The sequence below is a fragment of the Coenobita brevimanus genome, chromosome 41, assembly GCF_032717465.1.
Source record: "Coenobita brevimanus isolate Jiangsu-jjx chromosome 41, ASM3271746v2, whole genome shotgun sequence".
Classification (NCBI taxonomy): Eukaryota; Metazoa; Arthropoda; class Malacostraca; order Decapoda; family Coenobitidae; genus Coenobita; species Coenobita brevimanus.
In genome coordinates, this window is record NC_136994.1 from 16,393,476 (window position 1) to 16,420,766 (window position 27,291).

At 41.9% G+C, this 27,291-nt stretch overlaps 1 protein-coding gene across 1 annotated transcript; it reads left to right on the top strand.

The window, feature by feature from the left end:
* The first annotated feature begins 1,610 nt into the window (after positions 1 to 1,610).
* Positions 1,611 to 26,571, top strand: LOC145397527 (uncharacterized). The gene is made up of 9 exons (XM_080270598.1): positions 1,611 to 1,783; positions 4,603 to 4,729; positions 9,983 to 10,204; positions 12,187 to 12,961; positions 15,499 to 16,092; positions 21,395 to 21,454; positions 22,930 to 23,020; positions 23,855 to 24,089; positions 26,350 to 26,571. The coding sequence occupies exons 1-9, from the start codon at positions 1,611 to 1,613 to the stop codon at positions 26,569 to 26,571; spliced, it is 2,499 nt and encodes an 832-aa protein (XP_080126724.1).
* Positions 26,572 to 27,291: the final 720 nt, after the last annotated feature.

The following is a 27,291-nucleotide window of genomic DNA, read 5'->3' on the forward strand; positions in this document are numbered from 1 at the left end:
TTACAATCTATGTCAGTTCATCAGATACAGACAGGAAAAACATTAAAATGCCTTTTATTGAAGATTTCTTTCATTGTTTTGCCTCATATCTGCATGAAAGAGTATAGTTACTGTGACACTGTTTTGCAACTTAATAATGAAGTCCTAATGAAAACCATTAAATCTTTCTATCTCTCTTTAGCCAGATGCCAGGTTTAGGACAATTCGTGGGTGAGTGGAATAGGAGAAAAAAAAAAAAAGCTGAAAACAGTGGGTTGAGGGTGAGGTATTTTGTGTACTGGTAGTGTGTAAGTGTGGTGACCGTGTGGGTTTATGTGTGTAAATGGTGTATGCATGCTGTTGACCTACCGATATGTGTGAACTGCCTGCAACCAGTAGTTCTTACATTCATTATTTTGTTGTAATATTGACGGTGTGTCAGGAGAGCATGTGGAGATTGTCAGGCATGAAAGGACTGATCTTGCTGGTGAGGCTCTTGAGTGTGTGGAAGAGATTTTTTATTTGGGATACATGTTATGTGCTGGAAGTGTGGCTAGAGTTAGGAGTGGTTGGAAGAAGTTCAGGGAACTGTAGCCTCTCCTGACATTGAGAGGGCTTTCCCTCTGTCCTAGGGGATCTTTGTATGCAGCATGTGTTAGGAGTGTAATGCTGTAGGCTATGGTAGTGAGACCTGGGCAGTAAAGGAAGAGGATATTTGCAGGCTCAAACGTACACAAATGACAGTGATTAGGTGGATGTGCGTACATCCTTGAGTGCGACGCCTGGGAGGGTTGGGTTTATGACAGAAGAGTTGAGAGGTAGGATGGGACTGGAGTATATTGGTGTAGTGATGAGGAGAGGTAGATTGAGATGGTTTAGGCATGTGGAGAGAATGGGGTGCAGAAATTGAGAAGTGTTAATGTTAGGGGTTGGGTAGTGAGAGGTAGACCAAAAAAGACCTGGGACGAGGTCATTGAGCTTGACCTTGGGTTAAGGAACTGAATAGGGAAGCCGCCAGAGATTGAACAGTACGGAGAGTCGCCTTTAGGTGATTAAGGTCAACACGTGCAAGCTTGTTGGAGCCTGTACAAAACGATATGAAACAATTGACAGTCACTTTTCTCTCTGTAGACTAATTAAAGAAGTGATTCACTGCATACAATAAGAAGGAATTCATTAGATGGGGGCAATAATGGGATAGTGTGTATGTGCATAAATAATGTCCAGTTTCAATTATAACTTCAGAATGAATGTTTAGCATGGTGTAAGACACAGTGACCACAAAAACGTTGCTCACTTCAGCAAGAGGTCCTTCAGTGCTAAGCTTTTCAAAGTAAATCATATATACTTGACTGAAGACTGTCTTAAAATCTAGAAAAGCATGACATTTGAAGTGTGTGTAGCCAGATGTGAGGCACTACATATTACTAGACTACCTACGTAAGTGGTTGGCATACACTGTACTTGGTCATTCATACTTTTTTTCATGAATGTGGTATTAATCATAATACTGTATATATTGTGGCAGTCCTCTACTGCTGATGAATTTGTCACATTACTAGTGCTCATCACAGTAAACCAGCATTCATTCTTCTTCCAGAATGAGTGATGGTGGAGTGAGGGTGTGAGGGATGCGACGGAGTGGCCCTGGGGGAGGAGGTGGAGGAGGAGGGGGTGGGGGCAGTGGGGGAGGGACAGGAGGGTTCAGTAAGCCTCCCCCTGCCCCCCTCACCCACGGGGGCACAGGAAGAGTGCGACTACACACCCCAGAAATCAACGGTACTCTGGGCAAGGACAGGTTTGGGTGCGTATTGTCCTGTGTACTGTTGGGGTGAAATACGCTCTTGATTAACCCTCTGGCAACTGCTTTTTCATCACCATCATCATTATCATGACTTTTTTCTCACCTGTGTATGGTGCGGTGTGGTAAGGTTCAGAAACAAGGAAAGGGACAGTACAAAAGGAAGAACCATCAACAGCATGTCACATGAAATAGGACAATAAGACTGGTGGGATTGCAGATTGGTTTGGGATTCTTTTGTCTTGTGGTTGATCCTCTTCATTACTGATTTTGCACATGGGTATTTTGCTCTGTCTACCACCAGACAATATTATTTAGCTGAGAGAAGCTCTCATTAGTCAAAAGATTAGGATAATGAAATACTGCCATTTTTACATCCAGCTTTATCTGTCATGCCAAGTTTATTTTACTTCTTTGTGTCATGGTATATTGTTCTCTGCAGTACAGTCAGGAGATTTATGTCAAAAGACTTTATCCATTTGGCTGTGTTGCATCTCAAGCCTGTAGCCCATTCTTCCATTCCAGATTTCTCATAAATTTATCATGAAAATACTGTATTCCATGTACAGTATTGTATTGTGCTTATGCCTGTGGCTATTTTATAAAGAAATTTGTGTGTGTGTGTGTGTATATATATATATATATATATATATATATATATATATATATATATATATATATTTTATATATATATATATATATATATAAAGATAGATAGATATACACACAACTGTCAACCTCCTCATGCACCTCACTTCTCATTTACACTTAGCTTCATGCTGCTTTTTCTCTTATCCCATATTACATTTTTTTTTTTCTTTAGCACCATTTTCTGGGTATTATTTGCATTCACTTTTGTTTTTCGTCATGTGCATACTCTTGTCAAACTTAGTCACCACCTTTTGTTGAAATGGGTTGGCTTTTGCAAAACTGTATCATTAGTATGAAAGCATGTTACTCAGGAGAGACTTTTCAGACTAGAGGAGTTGAGTGCTGCATAGTCTTCATTAACCCCTTCACTGCAGGAAATCCACTCTTCTTTAAACTGAATGAAATTATACACTAGATGCAAGAATTAAACAGCTGCTGCAACGTGTCTTACTGATGGGGCTAATAGTCTCTACATGCTGCCATCTTATTCCAGTTGAGCTCCTGTGCTGGCTGTCCCTACATTCAGCTCCATCACTACTCCATCCATATACACAATGAACAACTAAGGTGACATCATTCATTCTTGTCTTAACACCTACATGTATACCAAAGTTATCACTAAAACTTTTACCTTGACACATGCATTACTGTCCCCTTGAACAGATTGTATGTCAGCCACAAAACTTCTTCAAACACCAAATTATGTTCATATTCTTCCTTATTCCCTTGGAGTTCACATTGTCATCAGCCTTTTCCAAACCAAGGAGTGGGAATGTACTGTGCAGCCTTTTTTAATTCTGTTATCACCTTCACCTTAAATAACTTTGGTCTGTATAACCTCTACCATTTCTCAGTCCACCATGTCCTTACCTCTTGTTTTCAGTAATGTCTTGCACTTTTTTTTTTTCTTAAATAAAGTATATACTCTATGATACACCTCATATTTGCCCAGGAAGCAGAGCCCTCGGTGATTCTTTGCACTGTTCCTTACTAGCTATCTCTGTATACAAAATAATCGTCACTTTTCTTCAGTCATCCAGCACTTTCCTTGTCATCAAGAGATTAGTATTCTAGTTCTTCACAAAAAGTACCGGTAACATGTAATATTGCACTGTAGAAAATTTAAATGTGGATGTGGAGCAGTTGCAGTAATTTACCATAACTTTAATTACAGTAAATTCCTTCATGTTACCTTTTCCTCACCTCCCACAATCTGTTCTTTGTTGTAGTATCCTGAATTCTGTGTTCTGTTCACTTACAGGTATATTTCTGTATGAGGTTCCAGATATTATTTCATGTACAGTATATAGGCCTACTGTAATTTTTTTTTTTTTTTTTTTTTTTTTTTTTTTTTTTCAGGGTAAAAAGAATGAAAGGAATAACACTTTCATTTCAGATTGATAATTTTGATGTAAAGATTGATATTTTCCACTCTATTAGTATTTATACAGTACTAAAGAGAATGAGAATAGAATGGGCTCACAAAGACTTCTATATTTGCCAGAGTTGCTTTTTGTTTTTATCTTTGTTTTCATAATTCAGCTACATTCATGTGGTAGGTGGGGGCACTCACCAACCACTCACTCAATGTAGTGCTGCTCTCGGGTGTCTGCCCTGTCCGCTCCTCCAACCTTGTTTCCTTCCATCTTCTTCTATCTTTCTTTCCTTCATTCTTTCCTCGTCCTTCTGCCTACGGGTGACTTTACACTCCCTCTTCAGTCTTTCATTCCTTCCTCTTCCTTCTGCGTGTGGGTGACTCTACACTGAGTGACAAGCCAAATGGTTTCCTGTACACCAGGAAACTATTTACTACGCTGGGTGGTAACCATATAACCAAATTTTGGCGCCTGGTGGTTTAGGGGGTAATTATTTGTGCTCCAATCGGATTGAGCCAGTAAAGGTTTATATCCAAGGGGTGGTTGGGGTTTATTGCTCACGTAATGCCACTCAGGGATGAGTGAGGTTGGTCACTCTCATCTTAAATGTCAGGACCAACTGCCTAGCCCCGGGCTCCTGTGCTCCTCATGGGGCAACGTAGGATTGGATGATGGATGGATGGATGGAAATGGAATATTTGAGACATATAAGAGTATTTACGTACCATCCTTCTCTGTCACTCCGTCTCTCTTTCTACCTTAAAGTAACCAGCCCTGTTCTATGTCATCCTTTAGATCCCCCCGAGAGAGATCCCCAAGCCTGGCGTTATCTCCATCCCACCCCGGCAGCAGAGAGAAGTCCCCAAACCCGGCTTCCCAAGACCTCCACGACTGTTCCATGTGCCTCTCAGCTTATATTCAGGCAAGTCACTGAGACATCTTGATGGTATGTTGAGAAAGGCACCTTGATGGTGTGTTTGAGAAGGGTCATGCATCAAAACAAGCATAGATTTGCAGGGGGGGGGGGAGGTGGAATTAGATGCATATATCCCCCTTCCCTCCTCCCCTAATCAGCAGACCAGATGTTGTTGTTGATGATCAACACCAGTCTGTCTGACTGAGCAGACCAATCAGCCACAAGCAAGCAGGACCTGGATTGGTGGCATCTTTGTCATGGGTCCTCCCCCCAGAGGCTGTCAAAGCGGAGAGGCTGTCAAAGCGGAGGAGGAGGACAGCATGGGGCCAAACCACCGCAGACCCCCCCAGCCCCTCACAGGGCCCGAGGCTGTGGCCTTCCTTAGGGACTGGGGGCTGTTTGGCCACACTGCTTAGGGAACAACTACTACTGCAAACAAGCATCTGCCTTTGCAGGGCCATCCCATGCAATGAACCATTGTTCCATTATGGCTGACAGTGTCTTTCTGTGGAGAGAAGTGATGAGGTTTGGCCCCTGGATGGATGCTGCACTTGCATCTCCACCCAGTTAACAGGGGCACCATAGTATGCTCTACTTCACCCCATGATCTGGTTACAGTATATGGTTACCACCAAGCATTATAAACACAGGAAACCATTAGACTTGTCACTTAGTGGAGAGCCACCTGAAGTGGAAAGCAGAGTAATACAAAGTGACAGGAAGGAAAGGAAGAGGAGAAAAGAGCAGCCACTGAAATAGAATGATAGAGGTGAAAGAAAAAGTAGGCAGCACTACATCAAGTAGGTGATGGGTACCACTACCAGTACTTACTTGTTACTCCTTACCCTGCAGTAGGGTGGGAAAGGAGGTCTAGATGATGATGATGATGATGAAAAGAACAATTTTATTTGCCATAATATGCAGTAAATATCATACATAAATGTTATGATATTGAAATCCTGTTAGTAAAATGGAAGTGCCTTTTAATTTGATTGTTTAAATGGATTAAATGATTATTCCACCAGGAATCACGCCCTCCTTTGTCCAAAGTGCTGGATTCGGTCAAGCATCAGAGAAATGTGTACTAACCCACCACAGTTTAGTTTCAAGAGGTGGCAGGAGGTTTGTCTGGTGTTTGAATGCTACCGGGGTTGTAGATTGGTCTCTTATGGCTAAAATTATCTGAACTATAGTACCCTCACATTCGGCTTTCCACCTCAGGCCGTCTGGAGTCCCTGATGGAGTATTAATGGATTAGCCATTACCAAGTGAGTGAGGAATGGAGTGAGAGCTAGACTGAGATTCACAAACAAATGCATGATTAACTCCATATATTAATTGTGATTTATTTTTGCAGGAAGACAGGGAGAGTGTACAAACTTCCCATATCTCTTCTTTCTCTTTGCAGAAATGTTAGTTATGTGAGGGGGAATTTTTCATGAACTTCATTTTGTGTGTGTGTGTGTGTGTGTGTGTGTGTGTGTGTGTGTGTGTGTGTGTGTGTGTGTGTGCAGGGAGGATAGGGAAGGGAGATCACAGGAGGGAATTAATTACATTTTTTTTAAATCCAAGATCTGGGACTTCTGATAATTAATTCATGATAGCACAGTATTAGTAATAGTTGTAGCTAAGGTTCATCTGAATGTGAACCTAGCAGACTGCAGACTTCAGTTTCCCTTCTGCAGTCCACCATCCTCCTTTTGGGAGATAGGGAGAGGCGAGAGACATTTGTATAGCTTGACAGTCCACTACTTGGTTATATTGGTGCCACCTCGTAAAGACATCCCTCTCTAGCACCAGAAAACATTGTAGGCACAGTATATAAATGCACACAGTGTAAACACAGGGTTTCAGGTGGTGATTAGTGACCTGCACTGGAATGTAAGAGTGTAGTTAATGGTAAGTGATCCTTTTACACATGCAAGGGTGATTTTACAATACAGTAATTTCATATGTTTGGTTATATGTTTCAGATTGCCACTACTGTTCCACACAGCTGCTGCTGAAAATAGGAGGAACTGGCAAATTAGCTTTGTTGGAAGCAATGGCAGCTTTTCTTGAATTTCCTATGGACTTAGTACTAAAGTAAAAATGAATGTCAGAAAAGGCTACATGTAATTGGGACCTGCAAGGAGAGTGGAAAGGTTACAAGAGGATGAAAAAAAGGCAGAGTATAAGAGAGAAGTGGAGGAACGATTGGGCAAATATGAATTGGAGCAGATGGGAGACGTGGAAGGTGTGTGTAGAATATTTACAGAAGAAATATGTGCAGCATGTGATGTGGTGTGTGGAAGGAAGGGAAGACGGAGGGGGGTGCAAGGAACAGCGTGGTGGACTGAAGAGGTGAAACGGGCTGTGGCACAAAAGAAGAAAGCATACAATGAATGGATGAGAATTAGGGGCGTGGAAGAAGTTGAGAGGCGGAAGAGAGAGTTATATGTAAAAAGAAAGAGAGAGGTGAAAAGATTAGTAAGAGAGAGTAAGAAGAGAGTGGATGAGGAATTTGGAAGGAATTTGAGTGTAAAGTGGAGGGACTGTAAGAAAATGTTCTGGAAAGAGGTGAAAAGAGTAAGACAGGGTGGAAGTGAAGTTAGCAGGGGAGTGAAAGATAAAAATGGTAGATTACTAGTGGAGAAGGGAGAAAAAGTGAGCAGATGGAGAGAACACTTTAAGGAATTGTTGAATGTGGAGGATGGAAGTAATGCGAGTATAAGTGGCTGGGGAATGGCTGGGAGAAGGAGGGAGGTGAGAAGACAGGAAGAAATCAGTAGGATAGAAGTTGTGGAAGCAATGAAGAAAGTTAAATCAGGGAAAGCCCCAGGAATTGATGGAGTGTGTGGTGAAATGCTGAAGCATGGGGGAGAGATAGTAGTAGAATGGATGTGGAAGATGTGCAGATTGGCCTGGGAGGAAGGTAGAGTCCCGGAGGATTGGAAGTCAGGTATAATTATTCCCTTGTACAAAGGAAAAAGGGAAAAAGAAGTGTGTGGTAATCATAGGGGCATTTGTCTTCTTAGTATAATAGGAAAAGTGTATGGTAGGATACTTATTGACAGAGTTAGAGAAAGAACAGAGAAATTAGTTGGAGAAGAACAGGGAGGCTTTAGGAAGGGAAGAGGTTGTGTAGATCACATATTCATTCTCAGATCTTTAGTGGAAAAGTTTCTAGAGAAGGGAAAGAAGTTGTATGCGGCTTTCATGGATTTGGAGAAAGCATATGACAGGGTGGATAGACTAGGATTGTGGAAAGTGTTAAGAATATATGGAGTAGATGGGAAGTTGTTGAATGCTGTGAAGAGTATGTACGATGGTACGAAGGCTGCAGTGCGTGTGGATGGTGAACTAAGTGAATTTTTCTCTTTGAAAGTTGGGTTGAAACAGGGATGTGTCATGTCTCCATGGTTGTTCAATCTGTACATGGATGGGGTAATAAAAGAGGTACAAGGTAGGGTAGTGGACGTTGGAGTGGCCCTGGTGAGAGAGGATAGTGTTTGGAAACTCCCTGTACTGTTGTTTGCAGATGATACTGTGTTGTTGAGTGAAGACGAAGGGGAGCTGCAAGGCTTGGTGGATGAGTTTGAGAGAGTGTGTAAGAAACGGAATCTAAAGGTGAATATAGGGAAGAGTAAAGTGATGGTCTTTGAGAGAGGTGAAGTCAGTGAATGTACAGCGAGGTTGGATGGTGAGGAATTGGAAAATGTGAGTACGTTTAAGTACTTGGGTAGTGTGATGAGTAAGGATGGAGGTTTGGAGGGTGAAGTGCTTGAAAGAGTACAGCAGGGAAGAAAGGTTGCTGGTTCTTTGAAAGCAGTGATAAGAAACAGGGAAGTGAGCGTGGAAGTGAAAAAGTTACTACATGACAGTATTGTGATACCAACTCTAACGTACGGAAGTGAAGCTTGGACGTTGTTGGAAGGACACAAGTCAAGAGTGAGTGCAGTGGAAATGAGATATTTAAGAGGAGCCTGTGGAGTCACATGGAGAGACAGGCTGACAAATGAGGATATAAAGGAGCGTTGTGGTGTTGATGTGGATGTGATAGGAAGCGTTATGAGGAACACACTGAGGTGGTTTGGCCATGTGGAGAGGATGGAGGGTGAAAGACTGACGAAGAGAGTGTATGTGAGTGAGGTGGAGGGGGAAAGAGGGAGGGGGAGGCCGAGGATGAGCTGGAGAGATGGGTTGGAGAGGTATATGAGTGAGGGGGGTGTGAGTTGGGAGCAGGGGAGTGAAATGGCGGGGGACAGGGCGACTTGGAGGCGATTTGTTTGTGGCCACCCCAAACGGGATTGAGGCGTCTGGCAATAGATAGATAGATAGATAGATCTCCCTCTTTTGAAATGGTGTTCCCCTCGCCCCTCCTTTTTTCCCCCCTTCTTTATATCATTTGTATCTTAATTTTATATGTTGTCTTGGTGCTGAGGAGGGACATCTTCTTGTGGTGGCACTGATGTAGCTTGTTAGCACTGCTGTCTGCTTATACAAACTTGCTTAACCCTAGATCAGCAACCATGCCCAACTAATGCTATCAGCAACCACTGGCCACATGTGGCCAGATTTGGGAATTTAAAAAAAATACTTACATGCATTGCACATTTATAAAAATTTTATCACATGTAGAGTAAAGACTAATGAAAATGTTGGCACCAAAAAAAAAAAAAAAGTATGGAATTTTTTTTATTGTAAATTTTTTTCTAAAGGCACTAAAAACCTGTCAAAATTACACTTATCATAACATATTTGGCTATAACTTTGTTTACAGCCTTGTCAAGGGTTGCCGACAAGGATACGTTGATTCCAGACATCCCCCTTGATGGTCATGTTAATAAAAAAGTAAAAAAACACCAAAAAACACACCATGCAAACGTTGTTTGCAACCATGGCCACATGTGGCCTTTTTCAATATATTAGAGAAATAAAAAACACGAGCAACCCAGATGCACCTTGAATTGAAAGTACAAGCCAAAAGAGGAAGCTACCTGGATGGTGAGCCAAATTCTCAAAATGGCGCCATGGTGCCAAGCTTTTAAACTTTGTCTGGCCAGATGTGGCCGGTGGTTTCTGATCTAGGGTTAAGCTCCTTCCCTATCCCCCAAAAGGAGGAGGATGAACTGCTGGAGTCAGGAGACTTCAGCTTGTAGTCCACTAGGCTCACATTCAGATGAGCCCTGGGGCTGCAGTTGCCAGAACTGTTCTCTTATTACATTGTCTCGGATTTCTTTTCCCTACCAAATTAACATTTCCCTGCTTGCCTTACAGTCACTGAATACAGTGTGTGGTACTGCGTGTCGCCTGTCGCAGTGTCTGGCACAAGCCTCAGGAGGAGATGTGGCAAGGGAGGCAGCTGAAGGATGGGAATGGGTGGCACGTGCAGTGGGTGTGGCCAGTGCTGCCGTCAAGACCCAGTCACTGGTTCTGCTACAAGATGCACAAGCACGACAGGACACATCAGATCTCACACGTAGAACACACCTACAAAGGGTATGTTGATTTTGCACATGATTATCTTGCAATCTCTTGATGGTTTTCTGAAGCTTATGATAGACTACTGAGATTGAGAGGGTTAGGTAGAGCTTTAGTACATCCCTTCAGTAGGAGAGACCTTTTGTAAATTTATCAAAATTGTCTAATAGTACTGTGGCTAAATTAAAATGACCATCACTCAGCTTCAGAGTTAACACTACAGTAAGGTTCCTGTGACTCACTCTACTGGGGTTCTTACTGCAGGTACAACCCTGATATTCTGGCACCCTTGGTTCCAGAGCCATGTTGGATTATTGGAGACCATATATGTCACAAACAGTGATTAAACAGTATCCAACAGAGGTCATGTATAATAATTCAACAACACACCTGTGACCCACTGTCCTTCAGTGTAATCACACTCATGTTCAAATTAATTTTTTTTGTGTGGAATAACACAAGATTAGATGATGATGATGATGATGAAATAACTGAACCTGGGTCATTATCATGCTACTTAACAATCCATTTCATCTCTCTGACTCTTTTGAAACCATTTCATCGTCACTCGATCATACTCAGTATTGTACTCTTACCATCTTTCATAGCTTTTCTGATGTTCATTTGGCTCTTTGAATTACTGCCTACATAAAATTTCAGTATTTTTTTTTTCCATTGCTTCGTTTTATCATAAAGAATTGAACTAGTAACATGTGACACAACTCTGTATGGGAACACCATGGTCCAGTTTTTTCAACATTTCTACCATATCCTGTTTTATTGTTTTTATTTTCAGCATAAAAATTCATTACTGCATTAAATTCCCCCAAATGCCTGTTACTGCACATACTGACTAGGCAGGTGAGTGAAAATATAAGTGAAGATACAGATGGCCAGTGGGTAGGTCACTGGGTAGCTACATATCAGTTACTGTGGTAACAGCATGCCTCTTGGTGTCTGGTTTCCACACACAAACAACCCCAAAACCTAATAAAGGTTTTTGCAGACCACACTCACTTACAAAGTGTCTCAGTTGATACCAGGGATGGAAATAACCTTTTGAGTTGACTTTGGTAGTAATTCAAAGTCAACTGAATTGATGATGTAATTTTTAAAGGTAAACTTAGCTAAAAGAACAAGCATGGTGATAAGAACTGTCATTTTTGCAAGAACAGATTTTTGATGGTTAGGTATGGTTACTTGTGAGAATGCATGTATACAGACAAACTATTGATAACAGTGCTGACTCACAAAATTAGTTAGGAGAAATGTGAGAGAAATGTAACTTACATTGATTCCTGTTTTTTGCTTTATTTGGTTGTTGAGGGGTTTTATCAGTGTGATAGTTTGGTGAACCAGTTATCCATGATCAAGGTTTGACTTTTGAAATAGGCTGGTGTTCTTGCTTGACATCACCACTGGTGCTTGCATCTTTCATGGAGGCTACAGCTAGGGTTAAATGTAAGTAAAATGAGATAAGAATCAGACAAAATATAGGGATCAGCACCAAGACATGCAATATAAACAATCCAAGTGATCACGCACTGCACTCAACACTGTCTGTGGCTGCCTGGTAAAGTAGCCTGGCCGGCGGGGGAATTTCAAGTTCCTTCTCAATTTTGCCTGGATTGAAAGAGATGCTGGTCCATCCAATGCTGGAAAATTGGTGGTGTGCCTGTATGTGGAGTTTCATTTGACACACTTTCATGATGAATGCAGCAAACCCTCTCGTAATGCATTGTGTGTGTGTGTGTGTGTGTGTGTGTGTGTGTGTGTGTGTGTGTGTGTATATGTGTGTGTGTGTGTGTGTGTGTGTGTGTGTGTACAGTACTTTTCTAGAACGTATGTGTTAATGGTACATTCTCTTGTAGCGTACATCATTCCTAATGCTGGTACAGTGCAGTCTGTCTCCATCTACATCCAGTTCTATTATTTGTCATTCATCTCTAAGTTCAGCATGTGTTTAACCAGCAGACTGCATTCTACTGATGTTGTTGCAGGTGAGCCAGGCAATGCTGGCATCATTCCTCGGCCTTCAGTATCAGTTCTCAGCCCTGGTGGTTGAGCGTTTCACCCCGTTGCTGCAGGGCCTGCGTGATGAGCCCCCTGCTCCACCCATCCCACCTGCCCCATCCCATTCCCAAGCAATATACACTAACAAGGGGACAGGAGGGCCTGGGGTGGGGCTGCTAGAAAGTCCCAACAAAGAGGACATCAAGACTAACAGCAGCCGTCACTCCTCCGGCAGCCACCCTCGGCCTGCCCCCCCTGCCTGGGCCAGCCCTGGGAGGCCAAGTAGCTATGGAGCGGGGCCTGTGGGGGGTTATGGTGGTGGGGCAGGGAGTGGATATGCTCCATACAGCCCATCTAACACCCTCTCCCCAGGAGCATGCTACACCTTGTATGGGCAGCTGAGTGGAGGGGGCTTAGGGTCAGGGCAGGGATGGGGTAGTGATGCCACCTACCGCCGCTGGTCCATGGGTGGTCCCACCGTGGGTGATGGCTGGGAGGGGAGGGGTGGGGGAGGAAGTGGGGGCAGCCTGGGACCCTTCAGCCTCATTGCCAATAGACGTTGGTCTGTCCCAGAAGCCAGTGAGGGAGGGGAGGGTGGTGGAACTGGATCAGGTGGGGCGGGGGAGCTGTATGGGGGTCTGGGCAGTGATGGGTGGGGCAGCAGCAGTCCAGGATGGGGGTCACGGGGCAGTGGGCTTCATCTGCCTTCCAGAGACAGTAGTGTTACACGCTCTCCATCACACAGTCGTTCCGTTACTCCAGGTATGTACAGTACTTTAATTACTTGTTTCCCTCTCAGACTCATTTATCATATTCATATTCTTGTATACTCTGTTTTCCACTTTTGTCTACCAAGTTTTGTTATGACTTGTCCCATTCCTTCCCTCTTACTCCTCATGTTAATGCAAATGTACAGTACTGTATATTGTTTCAGCAATTTTATTGAAGCTGTTTAAATTTTATTAAAACAGTTGTATTCAAACAGTTTAACCTTTTCAGCTTAAGGGATTTCTTCTGAGCTGAGTTTTATCATCAGTTTTTCTTCTGAATATAATTTTGAAAAAGTTCTTGGGCTGAAGTAATGTAGATATATTTAACCCATTCAGACAGAGCTTTCTCATGAGCTGAGTAGAATTGGCAGGCATCAGTTGGAATATAATATATGTTGTTGGCTGAAGGGGTTCATGAGTTCAGAGATGTAATGGATGTGGAGCAAACTGCTCATGAAATATTCGGTGAAGTAAAGTTATTTCAAATACATCCCACCTTTTGTCGTGAACATAGAGTATACTGTAAATTAATTGCGGATTTGTATAAAAGTACCTGTTGCATATATTCTTTTTTACTCTTCATTTTTGCCATGCCACGTTCAGATCACATTCTCCACCTGTTATATTTTCTTTTTGGCTGTCAGTGTATTGTTATGCCACTTGAGATCATAGTCTTCACCTCTTAGAGTCTTTTTTACAATCCAGTTTTTTCATTCCACTTTCAGATTACATTCGTAGCCTGTTATATTTTCTCTTTTTCCATCTAGTATTGTCATGCCATTTTCAGATCACGTTTTTCACTTGGTATGTACAGTAAACTCATATGGTCACGACTCACTGTGTGTTGGAATTGCCAAGTGACAGCCTATCACATAATGATGTATCGTATAACAGGGTCGATATAACATTGTTTCAGTGGGAACAGGGAGGGGGCCTTTGACCATGTAACCTAAAATCTGGGGGGGGGGGGGAATTGGGATTGCCATTGGCATCCCCAAGTAGCACAGTATTTTCCACTAGGGGTAGCATCCTTGCCAGACACGATTTCCAAGTCACAAGTTTCAGTATTTCTGACAAAAAGTTATCTATCTATATATCTATTGCCAGACGCCTCAATCCCGTTTGGGGTGGCCACAAACAAATCGCCTCCAAGTCGCCCTGTCCTCTGCCATTTCACTGCCCTGCTCCCAACTCACACCCCCCTCTCTCATATACCTCTCCACCCCATCCCTCCATCTCATCCTCGGCCTCCCCCTCCCTCTTTCCCCCTCCACCTCACTCACATACACTCTCTTCGTCAGTCTTTCACCCTCCATCCTCTCCACATGGCCAAACCACCTCAGTGTGTTCCTCATAACGCTTCCTATCACATCCACATCCACACCACAACGCTCCTTTATATCCTCATTCGTCAGCCTGTCTCTCCATGTGGCTCGACAGGCTCCTCTTAAATAACTCATTTCCACTGCACTCACTCTTGACTTGTGTCCTTCCAACAACGTCCAAGCTTAACTTCCATACGTTAGAGTTGGTATCACAATACTGTCATGTAGTAACTTTTTCACTTCCATGCTCATTACCCTGTTTCTTATCACTGTTTTCAAAGAACCAGCAACCTTTCTTCCCTGCTGTACTCTTTCAAGCACTTCACCCTCCAAACCTCCATCCTTACTCATCACACTACCCAAGTACTTAAATGTACTCACATTTTCCAATTCCTCACCATCCAACCTCGCTGTACATTCACTGACTTCACCTCTCTCAAAGACCATCACTTTACTCTTCCCTACATTCACCTTTAGATTCCGTTTCTTACACACTCTCCCAAACTCATCCACCAAGCCTTGCAGCTCCCCTTCGTCTTCACTCAACAACACAGTATCATCTGCAAAAAGTTATACTTCACTAAAAATTACACACTACACTGTTTGTTATGCACTTGCACTGTTATTTGGCATTAGCAATGGTCTTTGAATGGCCTTTCATGCACAGAATGGAATGAAAGGCAGATAATCACAGCAAATGTAAACACTGAGCTGTCAGCTGACTGGGAGGCACTGTTATCAGCTGACTGGAAGGCTGTGTAGGCATGGTAGACACGATTTCCAAGTCACAAGTTTTAGTATTTCACACATAAAAAAGTTATCACTTCACTTAATATCACACATTGTACTATTCGTTATCCTCTTACACCGTTATTGGGCAATATCAGTGGTGCTTCAGTGGCCTTTCATGCACAAAATGGAAAGAAATGTAGATGATCAGAGTGAATGTAAGCTCTGGGTGGCCATCTTAGCTCACTGGGAGACATCATTCTTGTGAATTTGTGATAATTTCACGATCATTATTCCAAAAATGGGTCTAACATTTTATTCATCATTATAGCAGTTTATCGCATAGTGAACAAGTGTATAACGACACCTGTCTATGTATTTTGTTAATATCCACTGTAAACATACCATTTTTAAATCACTGCCTTTGCCTGTCATATTCCCCTTTTATTTATTCAGTATAATCATGCACTTTCAGATCCAGGGAGACAAGGAGTTTTTATAAGCAACGAGGAACTACAGGATGTGATTGAGCTGCTGTCTCTCCCTCTCTCCCCAGACACTGGAGGGAGGGAGGGAGAGGTGGGAGAGAGTGGAGGGAGAAGAGCAGGAGTAGGTGACAGCTCAGAAGGAGTAGGGGGAGGCACTGCTTCACCCCTTCCACTCAGCCCCTCCCACCCACACACTACGATCACACAGCTGTTTGAAGAGGTGGGGAAACAGCAACAGCAGCAACAGCCTCAGCAATCCATCAAGCCACCACAGCCACCATCATCACAGCAGCAGTTTCAGGACCTGTACCACCAACAACCACCACCACAGCAGCCACAGATAAAGCCCTCGCAGCAGCAGTACCAAGACCTGCACTACCACACACAGCAATCACAACCCTCACAGCCACAGCAGTACCAGGACCTCCACTACCACAACCAGCCACCGCAACAGCCACAGCCACAGTTTAACAAGACGCCAACCTCCAGCCGCCGATCCCTGGGAGAAATTGTTGTTGAGGCACCGGAGTGTGACAGCCAAGTGAGCACACCAATATGGCCGCCCTCTGGCATTGCACCAGGTAAAATGGCAGTGTTCTCATTGTTCTTATTGATTACTGTAAAGACATCTCAGCTTGAGGATGTACAGTACAGGGTGGTCTGTGTATTGCACCCCTTTGTGTTGCCGGGAAGGTTCAGTCTGCTGGTGTGGGGAATGCAGACATTTTAGCTTCTTCATGAATTCAGTAATCAACCGTGCAATCATTGGATGTTAAAAAGTAGACACTATAAAGCATGAAAAGGGTTATGGATACAGAAAATGAAGCTAGTAAGATACTGGTACTGCTGACTGAACCATCCTCACAACTGACATATAGGCAATTCTCCAGCTAGTGGTAAGGGTTATGCAGTTTATGGAGCACTTTTATTTTTATTTTTATTTATTTTTGTTTTTAAATGTAGCTATATAATGAGTGAAATGATGGTGGTGTTCTTTTCTTGAGTTCTGATTGAATTTGTGTGCTTTATTAGTTGTGGTGCAGTATTTTTCACAGTGCAGTTGGATCTCTGTATTTTGAAATTTTATAGACTAGGAAAATTGTGTGTGAGAAAAATGTCATCAGTTAAAATTCATAATTTTTTAGGTGAAAAAAATCATTTGGGACTCCCACATCCACCCCAAACTTTTACCTCATGCAAATGCTCATCATCATCATCAACATCATCATCACAGCCCAGTTTCTCACAGAAAAATGAACAGAATAAGAGTCAGAAAAAGGAATAGGAAAATCCATCCATCCATCCATCATCCAATCCTACATTGCCCCGGGAGGAGCGTAGGAGCCCGGGGCTAGGCAGTTGGTCCTGACATTTAAGATGATAGTGACCAGCCTCACTCATCCCTGAGTGGCATTACATGAGCAATCAACCCCAACCACGTCTTGGATATAAACTGTCACTGGGTCAGTCCGATTGGAGCACAATAATTACCCACAAAACCACCAGGCGCTAAAATTTGGTTACCGCTCACTGTAGTAAATGGTTTCCTGGTGTACAGGAAACCATTTGGCTTGCCACTCAGTGTAGAGTCACCCACAGGCAGAAGGAAGAGGAAGAATGAAGGAAAAAAAGAGAGAAGAGGGAGTGTAAAATCATCCATAGGCAGAAGGACGAGGAAGGAACGAAGGAAAGAAAGACAGAACAGGATGGAAGGAAAGAAGGATGGAGGAGAGGAAAGGGCAGACACCCGAGAGCAGCATTACATCAGGTGGGTGGGTGGTGAGCGCCCCTACCTACTACAATAGGAAAATACGAAAGTAGAAATATTAATAGTGTCCAGTGCAGTGGGCTTGTTATTGATTCACTCTGCAGTCAAGCCATTAACATTCTTGGCTCCACAGACAAGCATAAACCTTCCATATTCTTTGCATAATTAAGTCTCATCACAGCACCAGTGGGGTATAGCCATTCTGTTGAGTGTTCGGTTACAAAAGGAGTACAAATTTTTTCGTATGGTTCATCATACATATCTCACCTTACCACCTTTCCCCCCCCCCCCACTGTCTCGCAAATATATAGTCAGGTACAAAATTTCACCTAATATTTCACCTCTTCCATGTTTCACTTCCCTCTGCTGGCTAATGGTCCTAAGCTCAAATGCCCATGCAACTCGTATACTGTACATGCCACAACAACCCTGTCAATGCTTCTCACTCTTCATTTTCAACTTCATGCTCTACCAGTACAGAGTATCTAGATGCACTATATATTGGTACATTTAAGACACAGATAAGGCAAAGTACACACTGTACAGTAGTATAGGTAAGAGAAAACTGATTGATGCAGTTACTCATCAAAGAGGTAGAAAAGGAAAACTTTGATGGTTGTGGGTGGTGTGAGAGTGGAGCCTGCCAGAATGGAAGTGTGTCACCCGTCACAACTCATACCCCTGCTGGACAGGGCTTTGCTTTGTGTGCAGGTGGAAAACATGACATAGTTAGGGACAAAGTTGCCTGCAAGGCCACTATGTCCACATCATACCTTTGAGATGTCTCTCACTTTCCCCCCCTGATGACTCATATCCGACAGAATTATCCATGGGCAGAGAAAGTACCAAGCCTCTCTCAGTGTAGGAATATTAGCCAACAGAGAAAAGGTGACATAGGCAACCTTTGTTCCTAACTGTACAAATCAACTGACTACAATAATGCAAATCTCGTGGTAAACTCACACACTAGGTGATCCAGCTGTCTGTACAAGTACTGAACTGTTTGTTTTGTTTTGCTGTGCTAATTTTTTTTTTTTTTTTTTAATGCCAATATAATAGTAATTAGTGCTTGCATAGCTTTGTACTTCTGAATAGTGATTACTGTAATGGTAATGTGTTACTGGTAACTAAATAAGCATTTGAAAGTATGAGTTTAAACAGCAAAATATATTACTGGTAATCCATGATTTGGTAATGTTGATTGTTAAAGTATCATTGTTATAAATATTGGATATTAATTCAGCACTTTAATTCAGCATAGCAGTTAGGGATACACTTTAAATTTAACAACTAATTACACTGACTAAAACTAATAATACCCCTTGCTGATGTCAAATAGTTGTTGTTAAGCTTTCCTTGAGGATCTGTTATATCATAACCAAAAAGAAAGAAAGAGAGGAGTGAGCAATCTGTCCCCAGTTTTAAAAGATATTTGTTAAGTTTATTAATAATATGAGATCTAGATTTAACCCCTTCTCTGTGAGGGGTTTCAGAAGCCAGGGTAATGTGAAACAGATATCATTGTACTGAAAGGGTTAATGGAGATACCTATAACCCCATCAATACAAATGGTATCTCATGAGCTGAATGAGTTGTTAGAAGACTGTGAAAATATTACCGTAATAAAAGCCATCATACTGAAGACGTATGAAAAATGATATAACTCTTTCGTTATGAGAGTCTCCTAGATTGTAGAAAATTGTGGACAGATAGAATGTAAAAAAAATATAAAAAACATCTTCATACTGAAGGAGTTAATGATAGTTTCTCTAGTAATGTTTTTTAAGTCTCAAGGAAGTCTCTGTTTTGATTGTAGTTGCCTGGCCTTGGAACCCCACATGTAAGTCTGATGTGGATATTTTTGAGTCTGGATAAATCTGTTTTAAAGTTTGTCTGTTTTATCCACGTCCGTCCCAAATCATCTCCCTCACTTGCATTTGGCTAGCAGTGCAGTATTTCTATTGTTTATTATACAGTATTTTATTTTCCATGTTCCTCACTTTGATTCCTTCTGGAAAGTTTAATAAGTCAATAATAATTAATGATATTGATGTTTATCCCTTTTGGCATTTGGTCCCTTTCATCCTCTTGCCATCCTCTCATTTTCATTTCTCTTCTGTCTGTTACAACAGAAGTTCTTTAGGTATTATATATTTCCCTCCCCTGCCACTGCCACTGATTAAGTGTGTCTGTCAAATTTATCATGGCTTTGATATGGATACCACTGCATTCTTGTTTGCCCTTTTTGTCAGCAAAGAATTTTATTGATGTTGTGTGCTTTTTTTCTTTGGTGATACACTGTATATGTTTATCACCAATATATACTACTGGACTGCTATAATATCCATCAACGAGTAACTATAATTTTTTCCTTTTTCAAGTTCTGCTTGGATTTGTAATGCATACTTTTAGAAGCTGTTTTTAACAGTGCAAAATTAATTGTATAAGTGGACTGGTTTACGTGAAACTACAAGTGTTGTCTGAAGTGTAAACATGGTAGTACGGTATATAGATAATTATATCTATCAGTCTATCTGTCTATTGCTAGACACCTTAATCCCCTAAGGGGTGGCCTCAAACAAATTGCCTCCATGTCACCCTGTCCCCCACCAATTCACTGCCCTGCTTCTAGCTCACACCCCCCTCTCTCATATACCTCTCCATCCCTCCATTTCATCCTTGGCCTCCTCCTCCCTCTCCTCCCCTCCACCTCTCTCACACACACTCTCTTCATCAGTCTTTTGCTCTCCATCCTCTCCACATGGCCAAACCACCTAAGTGTGTTTCTCCTAATGCTTCCTATCACATCCACATCCACAGCACAACGCTCGTTTACTTCCTTATTTGTCAGTCTGTCTTTCCATGTGACTCCATATGCTCCTCTCAAGTAACTCATTTCCACTGCTCTCACTCTTCACTTGTGTCCCTCCAACAAGGTCCAAGCTTTGCATCCATACATCAGAATTGGTATCACAATACTGTCATGTAGTAACTTTTTCACGTCCATGCTCACTTTTTCACTTCCATGCTCACTTCCCTGTTTCTTATCACTGTTTTCAAAGAACCAGCGGCCTTTCTTCCTTGTTGTACCCTTTCAAGCACTTCACCCTCTAAACTTCCTTCCCTACTCATCACACTACCCAAGTACTTAAATGCACTCACATTTTCCATTTCCTCCTCATCCAGCCTCACTACATTCAGTGATTTCATTTCTCTCAGTGACCATGACTTTACTCTTCCCTGCATACGCCATTAGGTTCCGTTTCTTGCGCACTCTCCCAAACTCATTCACCAAGCCTTGCAGCTCCATTTCGTAATCAGTTATATACTGTATATATTTTATTATGAGTGTGGTATATGGCTGCTTGAAAAGCACTCTTTTTTAAAAGACTGGCATATTGCTGACTGTTCCTCTCATTCCTGTATTTTTTCCCCCCATACTTTTTTTCCATGTCTTTTTTGACCAACCTGCTTATATCCATTCTTTATATATATGATCATGCCATGGAAGCAACTTGTCTTCTTTTTTTTTTTTTTTCCCACTAGACTTTCTTATTTGGCATTTTTTACATATCACTTTGTTTTATATTTTGTCCAGTCTACGATTTGCTCATGTTCCTTGACACTCCTTTTTCCACTATTCTCACTCATAGCTTTTCAAAATCATTATATACAGTATGTTTATGTGGGCACTTACCTTCTTGCAATCCTCTTGCAGCCTCTGTTTTCTGTCAAGGCCTTCTTTACACTTGCCATCTTTCGTCCTTGAGCCACCCACTCCCCTGACAACACATCTTTGCAAACATTTTTTTTTTTTTCCAACCAATGTGTATAGTGCATTGCATGGTCTATTTATGAATATGATACGTTAATATCTTAATGCCCATGTGTGAATGGGAACAATTGGCTGTTACTAAATTTAAGAAAGTGTCACTGTTTAACATATAAGAATAAAGAACATTACTGTATAGTAAAGGATTGTGTGATGTTTTATCAAGATTTAGAGGTTTATGCTCTTTGTATCACCATTTTTCTTATTGTCATTGTTATTTCAAGAATTTAGTACTGGTATACAGTAATTTGGTTATTAATTTGTTGGCTTTCCACTTCACCAGGGGTAACATTAACAGAATGCTCAAGTGCAGAAGAGAAGGCTGATCTTCCACCTTGGACAGGTGAGATAATGTGCTTCAGTGCCTCTTCCTGGGAGGTATAAAAAAGTATACTGTAGTGTATGTGAGTGAGTGTGAAGATGTGAGAAGGCATGGTTGGTCAAGAAGAAGGTGGATAGATACTGTAAATGCGCGTGTAAGAAAGTGAGGTATATGTGGAGTTTGGTGAGGCTGGGGAACTGACTGGGATGAATTATGTACTGAAGAGAGCATGTTTTTTTTTTTTTTTTTTTTTTTTTTTTTTTTTTAAAGAGAGAGAGAGAGAGTTTTGTTATTTGGGAGACATGATATGTGCTGGAGGTGGGCAGGAGCTCTCTCTCTACTAGAGTGAGGAGTGGTTGAAAGAAGTTCAGAGAGCTGTTGCCTCTCCTGACATTGAGAGGGCTCTCCCTCCATGCTAAGGGATCTTTGTATGCGGCATGTGTTAGGAATGTAATGCTGTGTGGTAGTGAGTCCTGGGCAGTAAAGGAAGAGGATATTTGGAGGCTCAGATGTACAGAAATGGCATTGATTAGGTGGATGTGCAGTCCGTCCATGAGTGCAAGGCTTGGGGGGGCCTAGGTTTACAATGGAAGAGTTGAGAGGTAGGATGGGACTGGAGTATATTGGTATTGTGATGAGGAGAGGTAGATTAAGATGGTTTGGGCATGTGGAGAGGCTTTGGGATGATAATTGGGTGCAGAAAGTGAAAAGTGTTAATGTTGGGGGTGGGGTAAAGGGAGGAAGACTGAAAAACACCTGGGACGAGGTCATTGAATGTGACCTCAGGGTTAAAGGACTAAGTAGGGAAGCTGCGAGAGATCGAGCAGCATGGATAGCTGCCATTAGGTGACCAAGGCTGATGCTTGCAAGCATGTTGGAGCCTTCAAAAACAAAAACACAAAAAACAAAAACAGTCAGTGGGTTGACTACCTGGCAGATACATTTGGAGCACATGTATAAAAAAAAAATTTTAATGTGAGGTGGAACAAGGGTTCTCAGTTTGAATGATTGTGCGGCCCATATCATTGGGTATGCAGTTGATAATTATCTTTTATTTGTATTTTCTCTGTTCTTGTTTTTGGATTCTAACCTACCAGTCCTTGGGTTGGAAAAAAAAACTGATAAAAGGTTAAGATAAAACTGTAATAATTTACAACCCATTTGTTTTCCTTTACTCAAGGAAACCATTTACTACACTGAATGGTAACCCTATGAGCTGATAGATGTTCGATAGTCTAACGGGTCTGAATCTTGTGAGTTTGTTGTTATTTAGCAAATCAGAGCATTTCAAGCCAAAATGGCTGTGGTTAGACTGACTTAACATTATTTTACAGCTTATTAGCAATAGCTCATTGGCAGAATAAGACAGTACTACAACTCTGCATACATTCTGTAGGATTACTTCATGACTATTGATGTTTTAGTGATAATAAAGCAATCAAGATGGAAAGATAGGCCATATTAATTGGACAGAGTATAATTTCTTCAACCAGCAGAAGGTGTGGGGTGTGAGAGGAGAAGCAATGTGTCAGCCGCTGCCCGAGACTCCGCCACCAGAGCATCCTGGCCTGCTGCGGCTACCTTGCTGTGAGTGACACTGCCAGACTTCATGGGGTTAGGTTAGAATGTATTAGGTTAGGTTCATTCAGGTGAAGGTGTTACATTGAGTTTGTTTGGCTTGGGTTAGGTTAGGTTAGAATTGATCAGGTTATTTTTGCTGAGAGTTAGTTGGATTTGATAAGATTAGGTTTGCTTGGAAAAGATTAGGCTGGGTGTCTTAGACTGAGTTAGGTGTGGTAGTTTAAACAGCTCACTTGATTAGATGTAAGTTAGGTGTAACAGGGTTGGGTTTGGTTAGAACAGTTTAGGTTTGGTTTGGTTAGCTGGATTTTGGTTTTGTAGGGCAAGCAGGTTGCTTTTTGGCTAGTTGCAAGTTAGGTAGTCTTATCTAGGCTTGGTTAGAATAGATTAGGCTGGGTTTGTTTAGGTTGGGTCGAGTGAGTTTGGTAAGGTAAGCAAATGTTTGATTATTAAATTTTGAGTTGGGTTGGTTTGGGGTTGGGCAAGGTTTTGTTGGGTTGGGTTGAGTTTGGATTAGATAGGATTGGGTTTGGATTAAGTTAGGTTGGGTTTGGATTAGGTTGGGTTGTGTTGTTTCAGATTTAGATCAAGTTAGATTGAGTTTGGACTAGGGTATATGTAAGGAGAAAGTAGCAGTTGCAAGTTGATTATGTTGTCATGCTAGACTGGTTTAGCTTTGAATCATATTGCCAAGGTATCATTTTTCCCTTTGTGTGCGGTAGAGAGTCTTATAATTTTATTGTGAAACCTTTAATAGGCAGTTCCATATATCTTTAATATGCTGAAAACTTCCATGCAACTTACAGTGATGATTTACTGTGGTATCTGATATATTTGCAGATGGGCAGGTCTGGACAGCCTGTTAGGAGGAGGAGGAGGGAGTGAGGGTGAGGGTGAGGATGGGAGGATAGAGAGTGGAAGGAGAGGGACTGAGGGGAGAAGAAACACCGCTCCCCAGACCGCCACCAATGCTGCCACACAGTACCGCCGCCACTCTACCGACACCACACACCTGCTTGGCCCTCACCCAGCCTCACACCTGCCTAAGACCAGGAGTTCTGACAACATTACTGCTGTAAGTTATACCCTGTTTAAACACTGTTATTGGCACTTACACTCAAAGAAAGTTTTATGTTTTATACTTGCCCATTGGGTCTAAATGCTGAATGTGAGACAAGTAGTAGCAGACCAGTAGTCAGATGCGTGTCTTCCTGGGAACTGAGTGTCAGAGGGATGGAGTTATAGGAAGAGGAGGGTAAGGGAAGCTGATAGAGCTCCTTTCAACATCCTCCCATCCCCACCTCTCACACACAGTTATAAGATAAACAGATATGTCGCTACTGTTTCACAAGCCTTTCACACACATGCTCTGGTTTGAAGTGGTGAGCCAGTGTATTTTCATTCATTCATTCATCATCTGACCCTGTGTTGCCCCGTGAGGAGCGTAGGAGCCTGGGGCTAGGCAACTTGGTCCTGACATTTAAGATGAGAGTGACCAGCCTCACCCATCCCTGAGTGGCATTACATGAGCAACAAACCCCAACCAACCCTTGGTTAAACCTGCACATTCTTTGTCTGATTGGAGTGCCTTTATTACCCACTAAACTACCAGGTGCCATAATTGGTGAAATGGTTACCTCCAGCATTGTAAATTGTTTCCTGTTGTACAGGAAACCAGTTGGCTCGTCTCTCAGTGTCGAGTCACTCATAGACAAAAGGAAAGGAAAGACTGAAGAATAATGTGATTATCTCCTTGAGTTAACCTTATATTTTTCATATCTGCATAAACAGAATACTAATGTTACGATTGTGTAACCAGTAAAACTATTATACATGTGAGTGACACAAGGTTTAACTTATTTGGTTCAGTTAGGCTGATTCAGTACTCAGTATACCCTTAGTTCAGTCAGGCTGATTCAGTAATCAGTATACATGCATACATACATACATCATCTAATCCAGTGTTGCCCCATGAGGAGCATAGGAGCCTGGGGCTAGGCAAGTTGGTCCTGACATTTAAATTGAGAGTGACCAGCCTCACTCATTCCTGAGTGGCACTATGTAAGCAGTAAACCTCAAGCGGAGTGCCATAATTACCCACTAAACCACCAGGTGCCACAAGTTCCATAGTTTGATTATATGGTTACCACCCAGCTTAGTACAGTAAATAGTTTCCTGATGTACAGGAAACCATTTAGCTTGTCACTCATTGTAGAGTGACAAGCTACACTGAGTGACAGAAGAAAGAGGAAAGAAGGAAGAAAGGAAGGTTATAAGAGGAAGGAAGGAAAAGAGGAAAGGTAGCCACCTGAGATCACCATTACATCAAGCGAGTGGATGGTGAGCGCCCCCACCTACCACTAGTAGTCTCATATAATTGAGACATTTTTATTGAATTTAGAATTTGCAGTTAGACCATTGTATATTTATATTTTTCTGATTATTGTGATTTGATGAAAATACTGTACAGTAAATACTCATTATTTATCAAGGATTTGTTCCAAAGTATGTTTCCCTACAGTTGGTAAGCAAAAACTGACATAGTTTTATATATTGTTTAGTTAGTAGTGAACTTTTAATTGACAATTTTTCTGTAATTTATGATGCAAACAAAAAATGTCAAAAAGTTATTTCATAATGAGGACTTATTTTATGCAGATGTTCTGACTTGACAGACCTGAAAGATAGATGATTTAGTGTTGATGGAAGTATTGTTTACACTTAGCATGATTTATATGCAACTGTAGTCTTTCAAATTATATCATTTCACTTGACCACAACTTGCACACTTTCACACCTACCCATACTGTACTCCTTGACCTTTATCTATAGTTCATTCCATATTAGAATTATAGTTACAGGTGATGAACTTATGGTGAGGGAATGTGGGCAGATGTGATTTCTAGTTAAGTGTAAGTCTCATTTGGAATGAACTATAAAGCTGCATCCACTTTAAATGCGTTCTGACACAGGTGGGAGTTTTGCATCACTGTAACCCATAGAAGCTTTTGTCTGCACCTTCCTGTATCCACTGAAGCCATGTGCGTTGGTTATAGTGATGCTGGAGAGGGACACCTTCATGTGGTAGCACTGATATAACTGGGTGATGGATGTCTTGTTTTACAAATGTCCCTCAGCTATTTCCATATCCCCAGAGAGAAGGATGGGGAGCTGTAGGAGGAGGGCAGCTGCAGCCTGCAGTACACCTTGCTCATATTTCAGATGAACTTGATACTGCAACTATTACTACTACAGTGGTTAAAAACTCAGCCACTCCCACCAACAAGCAATTGGTGTCAAGTGACCTAACTTCCTCCTTCTCATTTAATCCACAGGGAACAGCAGCTGGAGGCTTGGATGGAACTGCTGGGGTGGGAGGCATGGGAAGCTGTCAGGGCTCCTCCTGCTTAGACACAAACCTCCAGCACCTCCTCCTCCTCAACTCTCTCCTTCCCTCCTCCTCCTCCAGCTCCTCTCCACCTCCTCCACCTCCTCCCCCCTCCTCCACCACAGCCCCCTCCACCTCTCAATACTCCCTCTTCAGTTCCAGTACCTGAGATAAGGGTGTCCTGTTTCTTGTTTGACTCCTGTGTCGTCCGCAGCCTGTGATTGTTTTCTTGTCTTGGGTTTGTGTGATTTTCTCGTTATTGTTGTTTTTTTAATATCTTTGACCCATGTCTTTAGATTTGGTTTATTTTTGCAATATAATTTCTGTTCCTGTATTGTATGCCACACTCTCCTTTTCTTTATCATCATCCTTTTCAAACTGACTTTCCCTCCTTATATCTTTCCTTCACTCCCTCCATCGTTTCTTCCAGCCTGCCTTCCTTCATATTTCCTTCACTTAAATTCCTTAACCTGGAGCTTGATTGGTGGATTTTAGCACAGACTGCTATCAGTCTTCACCCAGACTCCCCTCACTCATATTTCTGTGTTATGACAGTTTTCTGTTGAGCGTATTTGTCTCTCAGTTACTCCTGATTCTTCATTACTCCTGTTTCTTCACTGTGTTTAGTCTTTTATAACTTTCGCTGTACATACTGATACTCATTCAGTCTCTGGGAACTATATCATGGGGCAGATTGTTATTGTTTTCTACTTTCTCATGTTGTAATAATAATGGTTAGAGGGTTTTCTTACTCTTTTTGATGGAGTGGCTGAATGTTGGTCTTTAGATATTTTTAGCTGCAATGGGTATATAATCCCTTGTAATGAACAGAGAGCAAACATCTTCCACCGTCTTTCACCATTGTGTTGTCTGAATCATCTACAGTGTA

Coding starts and splice junctions, on each gene's coding strand:
- LOC145397527 (XM_080270598.1), top strand. CDS start 1,611: ATGCGACGGAGTGGCCCTGGGGGAGGAGGTGGAGGAGGAGGGGGTGGG. Junction 1,784..4,602: donor CTGGGCAAGGACAGGTTTGG/GTGCGTATTGTC, acceptor GTCATCCTTTAG/ATCCCCCCGAGAGAGATCCC. Junction 21,455..22,929: donor TGATCTTCCACCTTGGACAG/GTGAGATAATGT, acceptor TTCAACCAGCAG/AAGGTGTGGGGTGTGAGAGG.